The sequence below is a fragment of the Camellia sinensis genome, chromosome 9 (assembly GCF_055761805.1).
Source record: "Camellia sinensis isolate YWXY chromosome 9, ASM5576180v1, whole genome shotgun sequence".
Lineage (NCBI taxonomy): Eukaryota > Viridiplantae > Streptophyta > Magnoliopsida > Ericales > Theaceae > Camellia > Camellia sinensis.
Genome location: NC_138969.1, coordinates 193,034,438 through 193,053,432, shown reverse-complemented (window position 1 = coordinate 193,053,432; position 18,995 = coordinate 193,034,438). Strand labels below are relative to the sequence as shown.

Below are 18,995 nucleotides of genomic sequence, written 5' to 3'. Positions count from 1 at the left end.
GAAAAATTATGGAGTGGTATTAAGACAAATCTATATGCCTTCCAAATTTAATATTTATTGACTAAAATTATATAATTTAATATTTTTTATTAATTTTTTTAAAAATAACTTATAAATATAAAGTGATAAGTGGCGTGGGGTGTCTTTTGATAATTAAGTTAAAAATTAGTTTATTGATTTTTTTGTTTTTTTAATCATATCACTTTTTTTATTATTTTGTATATTTTTTAAAAAAAATTAAAAAATTAATTTTTTTTTTATATATTTTTAAAAATTAACTTTCAATTAAAAAATTGAAAATAGACAAAAGAGAACACCAAATAATCACTCAAAATCATCACGCAGGTCACCATCAAAACTAAACCATACCCACTTATGTACATACACGTGTTCATATATTATTTTAAAATTCCCAAAATACCCTTTTAGTTCATAGCCACCTACTCCCAGTGGGAGTGTTTGGCAAGTTGGATGAGAGTTTTTTCTTTTTACTAAAATAATTAATAAAAACAAAATATATTAAAATATCACATATAAGTGATTGAGACCCCTTCAAGCCTCCACCCCTATCATCTCCACACATATGTGAGGGTTGGTGATTGGAGGAGAAGAGTCAAAAAAAAAAAAAAAAAAAAAAAGGCCAATCAAGGGCCAATGGGGGTCGTGGAGGTGACCCCCAGTGGGGGTCCGAATTTTTTTCTTATAAAGTATAGTCATTTTACTTTTTTTTTTTCATAATTATCAAATTAATAACAAAAAAAATCAATTAAACATAATTTTTTTAACTAAAAAAAAAAACTAAAATAACTGAGTTCCCAAACTAGCCGAGTGCCCTTCCTCGCTCCAAATTGTACGGGGGCAGATTAAAAAAGTAGGATGGAATGAGGTAATTATATAATTTAAAAAATAATTATATTAATAAAATTAAAAAATTAATATAACATATTATGAACAATAATTGATAAATAATAAAAATATAAGAAAATATATAAATAAATAAATATGAGAATAAATGAGAATAAGCTAAAATTATTTAATATTTAAATTTTGGCACTCAGCCTAGAGGGTTATTTATGAAATTATTGAGTCAATGGTCTTAAACTTAAATCTTTTTGGGTCAAAAAAATTTCATCTATCCAAAAAACACATCTATCGTCCGAGAACATAATTATTTGATCATCTGTTCAAATATAGCTTATTTGTCCAAAATGTAACATATTTGTTTAAACGTTACTTATCTATACATGTGTCACTTATATGTCTAAAGGAAAATGTTTGAGGGCCACAATGGCTCAAAACTGTCAACGACGTCGTTTTGGCAGTTTTGAGCCATTGTGGCCACAAAAATTGTGGCCCTCTAGCATTGTTGATGTCTAAATGTTATTTATCTGTACACGTGTTACATATTTGTACAATGTCGATTATTTGTCCACTTTACCGCCACTAGGCACCACATCCGACCATCGATGACTTTTTTGACTAATTTTCAAGACACGTCTTTTTCATTAATAAAAATTAAATTTTGAACCAAATATGATCCTATAAAACCATCTCCAACCCAGACTTAAACCTTTCAACAATTTTAAATTTGATGAAATTTTGATAAAAACGGCGTTTCAACCGTTGCACCAATTTGGTATCAAATGAAATGAGTCATACTTTTTTCATCAAATCAAGAGAGTGCTTAACCTTTTGTCAAATATCGCAAGTAACTGTTGGTGGATGACTGCTCAGACATCATACTGGTCGATCGGTTGTTTGATGAAAATTAAAAATTTAGTGTTAGAACGCTTGGTATCAGATGAAATTTTTAACCCAAATCTTTATTCAAATTTGATTAAAAAAAAGCATTGGGAATGTGCTAAGTGTGAAATTTTTACTAATTAACCTTTTAAATTTTACTATATTTAAAAAAATAAATTAATATATATTATTAAATAAAAAAGATTTAAAAATATAATCAGAGTGAGAATAAAAACCAAAAAATAAATTAAATTAAATTAAAGTTAGAATAAATAAATTTTAGGCCTTGTTTGTGGTATCTTAAAAAAGTTAAAAATTTAAAAAGTCACTATTATATTTAAGTCTATCATCTTATTTAAGTCACATCACTTATCTACCACATCACTTCAAACTCAACCCATATTTCATAAACAGGATTGATAGAGATCCCCTCTAATCACCACCCCATCACCCCCTCACACACACGTGGCGAGTTGTGATTGGAGGAGAGGAAAAGAAAAAAAATAGAAAAGAAAAACTGGCCAATAAAAGAGAAAAAGAATCTCAAACATTTTTATTTTATAAAAAATCAAAAAGTATATTTATTTAAATTATCTCAAACCACCCCTTATTTTGGGCGGAGAGAATGTGCGGGTGTGGTGAGAAAATTTGTCCATACCAAAATATAGGAGGAGACCCCGAGGACATTTTTGCCCTTTGCAAACTTGATAAGTGCGAGTGAGAGAGTGAGAAGGAGACAAAAGAACGAAACCAAAGGGCTTCGAAAACTATCTCCGAGAGATCTGAGCTTTGGTCTCTCTGCTTACATCAATGGCGTCTGCGTTGGTATACAACGGCGATTTCTCCGCTGCAAAGTCTCCGGCGTCAACCAGCCGTGTTGCTTCTGTCTACAGCGAGGTTCAGAACAGCCGTCTCGATCACTCTCTTCCTCTACCTTCTGTTCTCAAAAGTTCCTTCAAGGTCGTCCATGGCCCCCCTAGCTCCGCCGCCGGCAATCCAGGTTTTTACTTGTATCTCTAGATTTGATTAAAGCATTGTTCGATCTCTGATTTCTTCTTTTTTTGGTAATCTGAATCTTAAATCGAAAATCCAAGTCCGCAACTTAAATCATTCATGTACTGTGCGTTTTACAGTGACTTTGATTTTACTTGAGAAGCTTTGATAAAAGCATTTTCCGATCTCTGTTTTCATTATGTTTCTGGTAATTTACGAAAGCTTCAATTTTTTTGTTTTTTACACGAAATCCAAATCTGAAATTTGAAATTCGAATCCTTGTGTTTTCTTCTTTTTTCTGGTAATCTCACTCGGAAATCGAAAGCTTCAATCATTATTTTTTTTTTTTATTTTTTTTTTATTTTTATACTAAATCGATGTCTGAAATTTGAATAACTCATGTACTGTGCATTATACAGCTATTTTGATAAGTTTACTTGAGAAGATTTGATATCAGATCTCTGGTTTCCCTGTGTTTTGTTTTTTTTTCTGGTAACTGAATCGTAAAATATAGAGCTTAAACAGTTGTTTTTTTCCTTCACGAAATCGAAGTCTGAAAATTGAATCCTTCATGTACTGTGCGTTATACAGCTACTTTGATTAGTTTATTATTTGAGAAGATTTAATGAAAGCATTGTTCTCAGATTTCTCTATGTTTTGTTCTTTTTCTGGTAAGCTGAATCCTAAATTGAAGTTTGAAAATTGAATCCTTCAATTTACTATGCATTGTACAGCTATTTTGATTAGCTTACTTGAGAAGATTAGATCGAAACGGAGGTTTATGGTTTTGATTGTGAGTTGGTGTTTCAGATGAGATCGCGAAGCTCTTTCCTGGCCTATTTGGGCAGCCATCGGCAATGTTGGTGCCGGGCGAATCGTCCGAGTTTCCCTCAGGTCTGAAGTTGAAGATTGGAGTGGTTTTGTCGGGAGGCCAAGCCCCTGGAGGACACAATGTGATATCTGGAATCTTCGGTTAGTGATTCATGTTTGGATAGGCTGTAGATATTTCGATCTTGTTTGATTTGATTAATTACTGAACTTCAATTTTCTTTTTGGATGTGTATGTGTTTGTGTGTGGTAGATTACTTGCAGGATCGTTGCAAAGGAAGCACGGTGTACGGCTTCAGGGGTGGACCAGCTGGAATCATGAAGTGCAAATATGTGTTGTTGACTCCAGAGTTCATTTACCCGTACAGAAATCAGGTCAGAATTATTTGAATGAAACTTGTTGACTTTTCTAGTAATTTAAACACTATTTCAACATTCATATGTAATACCATGTATTAGTTATTAGCCTAGTATGATGGGTCGTCATTTGTGTTCTCAAGTGTTTATTTTAGACCTAATAGCATTATGTCAGTAGGCTTTTATGAAAGCTGTAGGTGTGCAACTTGCTTGGGAAGGTTTCATGTATTGGCCAAGTTATTTTGAGCGTGTACTTTTGGTTTTTAAAATCAAGTTTCATGATTTTACCCATTGAGGCAGAATTCATTGAGGCTGCATTTAGAAATGTGGAAATGTGGATTTGGATATGGGGTGTGGATTTTAAATAAGGGGGTTTCAAATGGTTGCAGAGATGAAGAAACAAGGTGACGTTTGGTAACACTTATGTTTTTAGTTTATATTTACAAAAATTTAAAAAACTGCCATAAAAACTTATTTGGTAAATATTTTGGTTTATAAACCAGTGGTCTCAGTTTATAAATTTGGCCAAAATTTGTAAACTCAAAAAATGAGTTTACGTTTTCTTTTTTTTTTTTTTTGACTACCCATCACTTGCCACCACCTGTCACCATTTTCCACCACCGTCTTCTGCCGCCACCACCCACCACCGTCTTCCGCCGCCACCACCCGCCACCACCATCTTCCGCCACTACCACTTGCCACAACTTTCCACCACCTTCTTCTGCTGCCATCACTTTCCACCACCGTCTTTCGCCTTTGCCGCCCGCCACCACTTTCCACCACCGTCTTCCGCCAGCCGCCACCACCATCTTCCGCTACTACCACTCGCCATCACTTTCCACCACCATCTTCCGCCGCCACCACCTGCAAGCACTTTTCACCACCGTTTTTCGCCTTCGCCTTCGCCGCCGCCGCCACCATCCGCCACCACTTTCCACCACCGTCTTCCGCCGCTACCACACGCCACCACCCGCCACCACCATCTTCCGCCACTACCACTTTCCACCACCGTCTTTCGCCGCCACCACCCGCCACCTGCCACCATTTTCCACCACTGTCTTCCGCCGCCACCACTCGCCACCACCACCCCCCACCTGTCACCATCTACCACCACTTTCCACCACCATCTTCCGCCACCACCCTCCATCACTGTCTTCTGCTGCTACCACCCACCACCTGCCGCTATTACCCGCCACCCGCTATCATCGTCTTCCGTCACCACCACTCGCCACCACCCACCACTACCGCCTTCCGTTGCCACCCACCCGCCACCATCGTTTTCCGCTGCCACCATCCGCCACCACTCGTCACCACCCACCACCCGCCACGCCACCACTTGTCATTTCTCACTCTTTTAGTTTATATTTTTTAAAATTTTCAAACATTTTGTCCAAACCAAACGCGTTTGTAGTTTATGTTTTTCTAAAAATAAACAAAAATCAGTTTATAAAATTTTTGTAAATATAAACTGGAAACGTAAGTATTACCAAACAGGCCTTGTTTTTTGTTTTCTTTTTGAAAAATTTGAAACTAGTTTGACAAAAAAGAAAAGACAGAAAATCATAAGATTTTTTTTTCCATTTTTTTACTGATAGTTTTTGAAATTTTCTTTTTAGAAAACAAATTTAGAAAAATTAACCAAACAGAGCCATAATATGTAGAAAAAATATTTTGGTTACATATAATATATGCGCATAGACTAAGAAGCAAGGACACTTGTAAGAAAGTGACGTATCCATGTTGTGTGAGTGTTGGACACTGACACTCTTTGGGCACTCTTAGGACACTTGTCCAACACGCTTCAAAACATGTCTTATTTTTAAATTTTTTTTTAAAGACCCGGACACTCTTTGGACACTTGAAAAACACATGCATCAATCGTTTAAACACGTCTTAATCGCTTAAACACACGTGTCAATTGATTAGACACATGTGAAATTAATTATAAGTTTGAACAAAATAATTTAAGATATAATAATCAAATAAAACTCATATAAATTTACAAGAATTAGTGTCATATTGTATTTTTTATTATCTTTGAATGATATATTTATATATATATATATGTAACACGTAATAAAAATATAAAATTATATATTTCATGCGTGTCCCCCACATGTCGTGTCCTGCATTTTTTGAAAATTAACGTGTCGGTATGTTCGTGTCGTATCTGTGTCGTGTCACGTGTTCGTGTCTATACTTCTTAGCTCATAGATATCTATAACATGCAAGCCTTTATTGAAGGTAAATATATATTTGTCCGTGTCCGTGACCTAAATATATATGTGTATAGGTAAACTTACAGATCTGCATAAGTATTATGCATGTATGTAGTTACAAACATGTGTGTATATTTATATATGTAGACAGATGATGTTTGTAGATTAGGCAACTGGACTTTTTTGTGGGGTTAGTTTTGATGGGTTGAAAATGGAATAACTACTTTTGGGAAATTATGCTTGAAGTGGTAATATTTGAAATTCAGAAGTCAAAGGTCATTAAAATAAGCATACTTATTGACCAGAACTTGATCTATACTGAAAATGATAATCCAAACAAGAGGGGTGAATTTGAGCTTAGGATTTCAATCCACATGTCCCAAATTCACAAATCCAAATGTAGCCTAAAAGTGTGTTTGGTGGTGCGGAATTTGCACCGTGGAATCGGAATTGGAATTGGAATTGGAATTGGGATGGAAAGTGGTTCAAAATTTGAACTAAGGTGGCCTCTAATTCCAAATCCAAGGCACAAATGACAGACTGCCAAATACAACATTATGCACACTTCCATTACAATTGTGAAAAAATTGATATAGGTAAATTGCAGGATGCTTGTTTTGCTTAGGATGTCGGTGTGATGTCTTGGCAATCCTGCTAAATGTGATTACTTTTCGTTTGAATAAAAAAAATTGAAGCACAACGTACAATCGTGAAGAAGCAGTATAGCAGCATTGAGGATGTGTGCTCCTTCCAAACTAATAAGATTGGATGATGTCTGATTTTGTTGTAATTATTATTATTACTTTTTTGGTTACAGGGCGGCTTTGATATGATCTGCAGTGGCAGAGACAAGATTGAAACTCCAGAGCAGGTAATACTCATTTGTAGCTTCTCAGGAAATTACATATAATTATCATCTCAACTTTAACCAAAATAGATTTACAATCTTAGATTTGATTCTTTATGTTATTTTCAAAGTTTAGCCCAACTGGATTTACATGGACATGATTTCAGTTTAAGCAAGCTCAAGAAACAGCATTGAAGCTTGATTTGGATGGGCTTGTTGTAATTGGTGGAGATGACTCAAACACAAATGCTTGCCTCCTTGCTGAAAACTTTAGGTGAACTATTCATTTTTCAATAAGGAAATGTGATAGCTGTTGTATTTGCTTTTGGACCAAACTATTATGGTCACTGGATTCTCATAAATTATACAATTCTGTATATCATCATTTTGTTATGATGGTGTCTATTGTATTATGCTACTCAGGAGTAAAAATATGAAAACTCGGGTTATTGGATGTCCAAAGACAATTGATGGTGACTTAAAATGCAAAGAGGTTCCAGCAAGTTTTGGATTTGATACTGCATGCAAGGTGAATCTAACAATATCATTCAGCAATCACATTTATAATTTTATATGCTTTAATATTTCATATATAGTTGCGTTAATTTGATCAATTCAAATAACTAACAGTTGTTCAAATCAGGCACTTGAGTTTTTGGTTTTTTTATTTTCTTGTGCATTGTTACATGATAATGTTCCTCAATTTTGCTATGGTGTTTTTTTTATGACCAATATAAATGACATAAACCACATAAAACCAACTATAATTAATATACTAATGGAAAACATTCGAACACCTTCTAGCTTCTTTCTTATTAGATAACTATTTCTGATCTTTGCCCTAAATTCTGGAAGTTTATAATATCCTTCATCATTTTGCTTTTAGTAAAAGTTTAATGTTTCAATCACTTGAATTTTCTCTCATAGTAAGTAAAAGAAACCTGGCTTTGTTTTCTTTCTCTTTCCCAATTTTGATTTTGTTCATGCTTGAGTTATTTTTATTTTTTCATGGAACATTAGATTAGCTCCATATTGATCATCAATGTCATTAGGGACTGTGTCTCCATACAACTAAGGTAATCCATGGCACAATGATCATTCTCTGGTCTTTCTGATTTTGCAGATATATTCAGAAATGATAGGAAATGTTATGATAGATGCTCGCTCAACTGGAAAATACTATCATTGTAAGTATACGGGGAACTGGATTTGAATTAACTGGACCTTTTTGCATCATATGGCTGTTTATTCTTACTGCAAATTGCACAATACAACTAGAGCATTATATGTGTAACCAGATTCTTTTTGCGTCCACTGTATCCTGGTTTGGTTGTTTTCTTTCGAGGTTCATCCTAATTCTAAGTGAGTTGTGTCGGAAATGCTTTACAGTAACGTAGATAGATTGGTGTGCACTCGTCGCAAAGTCTAAGTGCAAATCATATAATGCTGTTTAGCTTCTACCTCTAATAAATATGAGAAATTTTTATGCATATTTTATGAAGATTGAAATACTCAAAGCTTCTTCAACCATTATGTTTTTTTGGTTATGATTTACACATGCATGTATAGGATGCATCTCTTTCTCACGAACTTGAGCTTCATAATTTTTGCTCCTCTGTATCCCTGTATTCCTTTCAACATCAATATCAATCATCCTTTAAACTATTGTAGACATGGATCTCTCTTGCATATGGTGAAACCATCTCAGCCAACGTTCTTTAGTTTCTTGTCTGGCTAGTCTTGTATCTCAAAATCCAGTTCATTGCATGCCATGCAGTTTTTTTTTTTTTTTTTTTTTTTTTTTGGGGGGGGGGGGGGGGGGTGTTCATGAAATTCCCTTCAACTCTCCATTTATATGACAAGCTATATCTGTAATTTAGCATAATAGTTAGTGAACACCAGATTTTCCTTTTTTAAGAAGACTTATTTTTATTTCAACAGTTTTTTCCTCCAGGCTCCATTACTCATATCGTGTGCATATACTTTCCATCATACGTCGTATTTAATTTTTTAACCTGTTTGCAGTTGTACGGCTGATGGGGCGTGCTGCTTCCCACATTACATTGGAGTGTGCTTTACAAACTCATCCAAATATTACTCTTATTGGAGAAGAGGTACCTCCGTGTCCATTCATTGTGCTATTTCCAAATGAATTCTCTCACTTAGCTGCACATACTTGATGAAGAATTCACTTAGTTACAAATTTTTTGGGGAAGTGACGATGGAGCTTTGTATCTAAGAGGGATATAGATATTGGAGAAGACTACTGGTGTTGGCCCAATACAGTAACTCATGAGGTGCTTGGACTTCTTTGGAGGTTACCTCTCATGGGAGTGGGTTGTGGAAGGGTATCCAGCAAGTTTGGGACTTATGAGATTTGTTAGAGTCAAGGTGGGGAGGAGGGCAGATATGAAATGTGGTGTGGAGATGAAACGTTGTTGATGCCAAATCTTTTTATGGGGCCTTTTAGGAAGTAGGAGGGCGATGAGAAGTCCTTACGATTGATAACCTTATTAGGCTGCGATAGATATTTAACAATTGGTGTTCCATTTGTAAGTTTAATGGTCAGTATCTGATTTTCTGAACTATTGTAATGTTGCTAGGGATTTGAGGGCCGCTGATTTTGGCGCTGTATGGGATGAAGTGGTTGTTTCACATAGATGTGGCTGGAGTCCTGCTTGGATGGTGATGGAGGGGAATGGTAGGGAAGTCTAGGCGGAAAGATTGATGTTTGGATCCATTGTGTTTGATGTGGCTCCTTTGTATAGGCTTAAGAGTCTTGTTTTGGTTGTTTTAAAGCCTCCAAATTTTGATCAGATTGTAGATTTTGTTGATTTGCTCCATTTGTAAGAAGCTTATGTTTGAGTGGAGTAGGTTATCATAGTTTAATATTTTAATTACCTTGCTGCAGGTTGCCGCAAAGAAGGAGACTTTGAAAAATGTATCAGACTACATAGCTGATGTGATATGCAAACGAGGAGAACTTGGTTATAACTATGGCGTGATACTTATACCAGAAGGACTTATTGATTTTATTCCTGAGGTAAAATTTTGAATCATGAGATTTATTGTGTTCTGCTATGTGTCATCCATACACATTCTATGTGATTGTTGACTGTTACATTGCTTTTGTAATTTTACTGTGTAACCGCAGGTGCAGCATCTCATTGCAGAACTAAACGAAATTTTGGCCCAGGAGGTTGTAGATGAAGGTGGTCTTTGGAAAAAGAAACTTAATGAGCAATCCTTGAAACTTTTTGATCTTTTACCTCCAGCAATTCAGGAACAATTAATGCTTGAGAGAGATCCACATGGCAATGTCCAGGTGCTTATATTTGTCACTGTCTCTGTCTATGAATTCTTTGTGTTATATTATTCAGGCAATATGGTAATGGTTTATTGTGCTTCAGGTTGCAAAAATAGAAACGGAGAAAATGTTTATTCAAATGGTTGAAACTGAATTGGAGCATAGGAAGCAGAAGGGTGCATATAAGGGCCACTTCAAAGGCCAGTCACACTTTTTCGGGTACTATTATCTGTCTATAACCATAAATGCCTTTGTCTGTAACCTGATGGGTATTGACGATGATAAATCCATAGAGTAATTTGTGTTTGCTGAAATCATTTGTGGGAAAAAGAATACTTTGTCTGATCTTTGCGTTTGTTATGATTTTTTCACCATGCAGTTATGAAGGCAGGTGTGGTTTGCCATCTAACTTCGATGCCACATACTGTTATGCTTTGGGTTATGGGGCTGGAGCTCTCCTTCATTGTGGAAAAACTGGGTTGATATCATCGGTTTGTGCCTCCATTTTTATTTCCTTGTTCATTTTGGTCAAATTTATTCTTCACGGCCTATCATTTTAGTTTTCTATCAATAATAATAACCTTCTGTGATTTTCGAGTTCAAGTTTTTGTTTCATTCGCTTTGACAATGAAGATTGTTGTAGCTCAACAATTAATCGATTATATAAATGTTCATGCAATTATTTTTTAATGTGACTCCAGGTTGGAAATTTGGCTGCTCCGGTTGAAGAATGGACTGTAGGTGGAACAGCATTGACTTCATTAATGGACGTGGAGAGGAGGCATGGTATAGTCTCTGATTCTATGTTCTCATCATATTTTTCAAACACCTTCCTGGCCTTTTCTTCTAAACTTGCATATATCTTCAACATCAATATGTTCAGTCATGCTCTATACTACTGTAAATCTGAATTTCATAGAACGGAATTCACAATCAAGTGGAAGCTTTTATGTTGTGTTTGGTTTAGTTTCAGAATCATGATTTGATAATGGAGTTATATTTTGAGTTTATGAGTTGTTGAATCATGATTTGAAAAAAAAAAAATTGTTTAGTTATGAGTTTTGAATTTTTGAAATGAGTTTTAAAATAAGAAAAGTTGTTTGGTTATGAGTTTTGAAAAGAGTTTTCAAAACTTAATTCATAAACTTATAGGTCATAACTAAATACACAATTCAAAACTCTATTAAAAATTCTATTCAAAACTCATAACCAAACTCTTTTTAAAATTCAATTCAAAAAAATAATTATTGAAAAAAAAAAATGTTTGGTTTGAATTTTTTGGATTAAGTTTTTTAAAAACTGAGTTTTTTGTTTTTTCGTATTTTTTTATTTTTAGTGAATATTTTTAAAAGTTCAAGCATTTTTTTTTACTTTAAGGTGCATCTAAAAAGGTAAAAAATTTGTGAAAAAATATTTTAAAAAATTAATAAATACATAAAAATATGAAAAATATATTGAATTCTCATATTATTTTTGTATTTTTTGTGTTTAGTGAATTTTTAAAAGATTTTTTTCACAAAATTATACTTTTTATGTGTATTTATGTTAGGTGTGTCTAAAAATAAAAATAAAAATGCTTAAGATATTAAAAAAATTCAATAAAAATAAAAAAAATACGAAAAATAAGAAAGTATGATTTTCTAAAAAGTGTTTTTGGTTCCAAAAACAAGCAAGCTGAATATTTTTTATTTAAAAAATAAAAAAATTCCGAAAATCTTTTTTTGTTTAAAATATTTTAAAAAATATTCAGTTAGTATTTTAAAATTACTTTTGATTGTATATTTGGTTAAAAAAAAATTTTCATTGTTTTGTTTAAAAATCTTTTTTTATTTTTAAAAAATTACTATGACAAATTAATTTTTATTTAATTTTTTTTGTTAATTTTAAATAAATGGCCAAATAATTTGCCATTTTGGTCTAAAAATATAAAAAACAAATATATAAAAAGGTTGCAATTGCCAAAAAAAAATAAATAAAAATGCATTGTTCCAGTCAATTGGCTAGTCCAGACAACTGGCCAGATGTTCGGGAGGATGTTCAGGAGGACGACCGGGTAGACTTAAAAATTCAAAAATTGTCTGGGTGGATGTCTGGACAGATAACCCGGTAGACCAAAAAATTCAAAAACTCTTGGTTTACCAAACATGTTTTCAAATGTGTTTTGAAATGTGATTTAAAATCATATTTTGAAAACTATAATCAAACAAAGGGTCAGAATATGAGGGAATCATGATTTGAGAATAGAACCAATAAACTTTCAATTTTGTTATGTTCTCTAAAATATTTAATCTATTTCATTTGCAGGTAAATTTAAGCCTGTGATAAAGAAGGCAATGGTCGAGCTTGACGGTAAGAGTTCTTTTTATGCTCCCTCGTGCTGTGGTCTTTTGCTCTTCTGCATGCGGACTTGTTTTCTTCTCATGCTGTGGTCTTTTGCTCTTCTGCATGCGGACTTGTTTGCTCTCGTGCTGTGGTCTTTTATCATGCTGAAAGCTGCAGGGTCGTTTCTTGCATAATAACTAACTTTGATGTCTTCATTTTTTAGAAGCTTGTACCAACCAATAATTTCATTTTGAAATGGTGAATGATTCAGGTGCTCCATTCAAGAAATTTGCATCCTTGAGAGAAGAGTGGGCCATTAACAACCGATATATCAGTCCTGGTACGCTTTTTGAATTTTGCTTCAGTCATCTTTTCATTCTAGTACCTTCATGGGTGTTTAGTTGGGTTTGGTCACTGAAGCAACAATATCCCTAAGAAACACGGACACGAACATGTGACTTGACACAAACGTACCGACATTAAAAACAAAATGATGGACAAGGTAAAAATATATAGTTTTATATATTTATAACATATAATAATTATTATATCATGTATTTGAATATTTAATTCAAATATAATAATTTTTAAAAATTTAAAGGTGGAGAATATGTATAAATTTATGTTGTTTTTCTGTTGTCATTGGATTCTAAGTTAATTCAAACTTTGTAAGCGATAGACGACTGTTCCCCAAGTGTCATAAGCATGTCCGAGTCTAGACATGGGTCCGACAGATATTGGGATGTTCGTGCTTCTTAAGCTGATCCCTTGTCCTATTGATCTTCTTGTAACCACAACATCTTCAACTTCAGAATTTTAAAGTTTAATAGCTTGGTCAAATCTATAGCATATTTTTAGTGACTTGTCTTCCCGACACCATCCAAAAACTTACATTTGGTGAACTTTTATGTTACAGGTCCAATTCAATTTATTGGCCCAGTAGCTGATAAAGTTAATCACACCCTACTTTTGGAACTTGGAGGCCAGGGTTAACTATTTATTTCAATTTCATATTTCTGCTTCCTCAGATTTTTAATTTCCCAATAATACTCCCTTTCCAATGTTCATTTTTTTTTATTTTTTTGGATGGTTTTTTAGTTAGTTTGTCGAAATTTATGCGACCCTTTTCTTGGACTATGATAAGTTTGATATACTATCCTGCATCATTGGGTGCATAATAATGAAAAGATTGTCAATTTTTGGTATATTGATGCACTGCAAAATCTGAGGCTCTGCTTGTTCTGTCATGGTTTGTTTGTTCTTTGCCTTTCCTTTGACCTTTCTATGTAGTATTAAGAGTGAGTTGGGCCTTGGTTGACATCTTGGTGAAATTTTTGGGTTGTGTTTCGATATTTGATTTGTGAAGAAAAAAGAAAAAAGAAAATTATAAATTATACACTTTTCATTGTTGATCTTTCACCTAGATTTTACTGTAATCTTTCATCTTCTAATTGCAACGGTCAAGTCATTAGTCAGATTTCAGTGGGTTTTAATATGCTCCTCACACAATCCTATCGTCTTTGAGTCAAAGTTAAAATATGAGGGATCAAAATGAAATTTCAGTAGACATTAGAGGGTGAAAATTGTAATGTCGTACAATTTGTTGTTTCTTCTAATGCCCTTGAATTGGGGGAATTTTATTTTCATATACCTATTAATCTCAGTGCATACTCAATGAAATTTTATTTTAATGACAATCATACCTTAAAGTAAAATGATTATAATGTACATTACAACACACCTTTAATATTATATCTCAATTTTCTTTATGTACGTTTTTTTAAAATAAAATTTTTTCAATACATAACCTTTTAGTAAAAAAAATTCTAATTTTTACACCACATTACACACTTGTGTTAAAATAATAGAAACAAAAACTTGTTCAATCTCATTGGTGTTTAGGATTATCAATTAAAATCATTCAATCTGTTACATTTTATTCTCTCTCTACTAATTATATATATACACACACAAATTCGTACATATATATTGATTGTTGAAGTTAAAATTCATGCAATAACAGAGAATCAGTGTTCAGTTAATTTAATTAAAAAAAGGGGCTTAACCAAAAACAAAAACCTAACTTCAAAAACAAAACAATATATATATATATATATATATATATATATATATAACCTAATCCACGACCAGAATATAAAAAAGAAAATAATATTTCGCAATTGCATTGCATACAAGGAATCAAATTGGGGTTTGGAAAATAGGGAATTTTGGGGATAGAATTAGAACAACGACAGAATTGAAGATAATTTGGATGAATTTGTAGAGAGGCCATGGATGAGAGTGGGAGAGAGAGTGAAGAGAGTAGAGTGGCAGATTCTGTAAATAAAAGGGAAAGATAAGGAAGTTTTATGAATGGTGGTTTGAAACTACAATTTTCAACGAGTGTGTGAAAAGTGGGTTGAGGTGGTGTGTGTACAATGGTACAAGTGAAGGGTATAATTAAAATATTTTGTGTATGGATTGAGAAGAATAATTAAAAATCAAATTAATAAATGTATATACTAAGAAATGATGTGTACTGAAATTAGTCAGTGTGTAAAAATAGAATTTTCCCTTGAACTGTGCTCTTCTATGCACTTTCCATTCAAATTTTAACAAGGAAAATGAGTGAGACTCCCTTTTGGAGGATCTCCACAGCCGTTAAAGTGATTCACACCACTCATATGTGGGGCTCACATCATGAGTGGTGTGGATCACTTTAGGGGTTGTGGAGATCTTCCAAAAAAAAAAAGGTCTCTATCGTTATTGTTTTTACTATGATTGGTTTATGAAATTCAAACATGGGTTGAATTTTGGGGATTTAATTATTATAATTAAAAGAAAATTGATCAAAGCAAAATTCATGTGAAATTTTGTAAGTGAAAACTGTAACTTACCCGAAAGAAAAATAAATGATAGGAAAAGACAATCACACAATATGTTAATTTTTTTCGTCCTCAAAAAAAAACAAAAATGGTTTTTTTTTTTTTACTTTTTTGATTGTTTGGTAATATGGTTGAAGCTAATTCAATCTATTAAAAGACAAAATAGACTTAAAAAATTAATAAGATAAATGTCGCATTCAAATTATAATTATTTCATCTTTTTTCAAACAAAATTAAAAAAAAAAAAAGAAGAGTTAAAAGTTCATCCCAAATGAAATTTTTTTAGTCAGATTAAAATAGTTAAAAAGTCACTAAAAAATTCTTCCCAAACTAATATATTATCATTTTATTTTTGGACAAGATTGTGAGTTTTTAAGTTTTAATAAATATTGGGTATAGTATATAGAATAAATGTGAAATTTCATAGTTGACAAGTCAAAAAAAGATGAAAAACATTAATAAAAAAAATAACAATAAGCACACATGAACTAGTGCCACATAATTAGAGTTTCCCGAGAGCTACCAAATATTTTTGTTGGGTGGGGGACTACATTATTATGTTAGTGGGAAATAAGGAAGGTTCATTTAATTTCATTTGCGATATTTATTGATTGGATAACCCAAATACCATTGCATTTTCCCTCAAGTTTGCATCCTCAAAATAGCGTGAGTGCCAAAATAAACAATCTCTTGATTTAGAAAGAAAATATTCTTTTGATAATGGGATTGTTTGGTGTAGAAGCTTATCTAAGTTGCTTGTAGTTTTCTTTTGTTTTTCTTTATTTTGAGAGTTTGTATTAGATTGTTTGGTACAATTACTGTTTACAATTTATTAGACTGAAATAACTTAAATAAGTTAAAAAAATTATTAACCCCCCGTAATTTTAGTTCTGAAATGGATAAGAATGAAGAATGATAAAAGTAAGGTGAAGAGAATATAACCACCATCTTGATGATTATGATATGAAGTAGTTGCTTGTGGTTTTGACAATTGCTTTTGGATTCATTGGGTTTTTCCCCCAAAAGGTAATTCAACCACATGAGATGTTTTGTGGCTTATAAAAGTAGTGCAATATCATTGGTCCAATGTGGCTAAGGGTTGGTTACATTATGCATTAATTGCACATCTCACAAAGTTGAAAGTGTTGTGCACTTTTGATTTTTTTTCTTTGGCATAATGCAAACAACCAAAGCAAAAAAGGTTTGTCACATTGCCGTCTCGTTGGGAAGTTTGTTAAAAGTTAATTTTTAATATTTTTTTATTATTTTTTTTAAAATATATAAAAAAATTGAGAAATGATGTAATTTAAAATAAATTAAAAACCAAATACTTTTAGTCATCTTCTAAAAACACCAATATCACACCAAAAGCTTTTCTAACATAACCCTTCAATTCCAAAATTCCCCTAATCACAATAAACTATTTGGTATATTGAATTATCACGTGTCTAACTAATAATAGAAGGACAATTGAATACATGTAATTGGATGAGCACATGATCACGCTGGTACTTCCGACTCATTTTATAATTTTTGCCTAATCACATGTTATCGGTGCAAGAGTCTTTGTACTCACAAAAGTATTTTATTAGATGGTAGGGAGGTGTTTGTCCCCTAGCTCTCACATTTATATTTACACAATTTTTTGTATTTAATTTTTAATTAGACGTGACATCGTTGTTAAGTATAGTCAATTCAAGTGGCAAATAATGTAAGTAACAAGGAAAAAAAGAATAAGAAGGAAAAAGATAGGGGTTAATTATTTTACTTGTTTTGGGAATAATCACCTTTTTTTAATTAAAGATATAGTTACCTAATTTTTTTACACAATTCTACACACTTGTGTAAAACATTAGGTAACCCTAGAATTGTTTTTTTTTTTTTTTAAATTTGATTTTACTCATTAGTAACTTATGATTAGACTTTTTCCTTTATTTAAAGGGTAAATTACAAATACACCTCTAAGGTTTGATTAAAATGCGAATCGTCCCATGTAGCTTTGAAAATTACATTCCATCTCCTGAAGTTTCTAATCTCATAACAAATCGTCCATTTCATTAATAAATCATCAAGTCAATTAACAGTTTTTAATGATATTAAAATTATGTTTCAATTAATAATTTAGGTAATTTTATTATTGTATAGGAGAACAATTATGAATTTTATTTTTTTGTTATCTCTGTTAAATAAAAAATTTTAATAAGGGAATATTTGTAATTTTTCAAACCACAGAGGGCAATTTGTATTTTAAACAAACCTCAGGGGATGTATTTGTAATTTACCCTTATATAAATGTAATGGTTGGAATAATTTATAGGGGAAATTATTTAACAATCCCAAAACACCACGTGACCATACTCCAAATCAATCACCAATTACTTAGCCCTCATGTTGTTCCCCATCCTCAACATAAATCTTGGGCTCCTACCCCTCTTTATCAATCAAAATCTTATGAAACATCACGTGTTCATACTTCGAAAATACTGAATAATTACCCAATTTAAAGGTGCGATACACAAAATCTATATTATTATTATCTATCTCTCTCTCTCTCTCAGTGAAACTTTTGCTCTCCTCATGCCATGTGACAGCGTTTTTTATTTTAAAAAATTTACACAAAAAGGTAGGCAAAACTTGAACCCATAACCATAAATTTAAGGGAGGAGGCTCATACACTTAAGCTAAGTACACATTATAACATTAATTTTATTATTATTTTGTTTTATTCTCTAGTTATTATTAATATGTGTACGGTAGAAAATTCATAAAAGTATACTGCAAGTTTATTATTATTATTATGGGTGAATTGCACTAAAAGATCCCTATAGTTTGGGAATTATGTTACCTTAGTACATAACTTTTCAATTATGATATATTTGATCATAAATTTTAAATCTAGTTTCAAATAAGAATAATTGAAGACACCGTTACTTCATTTCAAGAACAAAATCGTTAATTTGATAAAATATATGCTAATTTGACAAAAATAAATATTAAAAAATTATTTTTAAATTTTTAAAAATTATGTTTACCCACCAAAGATAAAATTGTATAAAAATGTTAAATCTTTTACATTTTTATTTTTTACCAAATTAATTTTTAATATGATGTAATAGATGGTTATTTTTATTAATATTTTTGGATGGTTATTAGGTAATAGATTGTTGTATTTGTTATTAACAGATATTTTAGATAGTTATCATGTAATGAATGTTTATCAGATTTTTAATGTGTAATTGATATGTTCAATATATGAAATATTTTTAGTTTTGATTTTTTTTATTTAATGGATTAGTTTAATAATGATTCAAAGTTGTCACCATATTTGACTTTTGAAAAAATAGAAACTACTTTAACAAAAATAAATATAAAAATATATATTTTTTAAAAATTCTTTCTGCCAGTGTTTTAATTTATTTTCACCAATTTAATTTTTGATTTATTAGAAATTTTTTTTGAAAATAGATTCTGAAAAGCAAATCAAACAAAACTAA

The 18,995-nt window shown here is 32.1% G+C and overlaps 1 protein-coding gene across 1 annotated transcript; it reads left to right on the top strand.

The window, feature by feature from the left end:
* The first annotated feature begins 2,357 nt into the window (after positions 1-2,357).
* Positions 2,358-13,821, top strand: LOC114266426 (pyrophosphate--fructose 6-phosphate 1-phosphotransferase subunit beta). The gene is made up of 16 exons (XM_028207316.2): positions 2,358-2,743; positions 3,547-3,708; positions 3,818-3,939; positions 6,958-7,011; positions 7,155-7,261; positions 7,411-7,516; positions 8,111-8,174; positions 9,013-9,101; positions 9,899-10,030; positions 10,142-10,312; positions 10,398-10,513; positions 10,674-10,785; positions 10,996-11,080; positions 12,599-12,643; positions 12,888-12,956; positions 13,533-13,821. The coding sequence occupies exons 1-16, from the start codon at positions 2,554-2,556 to the stop codon at positions 13,607-13,609; spliced, it is 1,701 nt and encodes a 566-aa protein (XP_028063117.1). The 5' UTR covers positions 2,358-2,553; the 3' UTR covers positions 13,610-13,821.
* Positions 13,822-18,995: the final 5,174 nt, after the last annotated feature.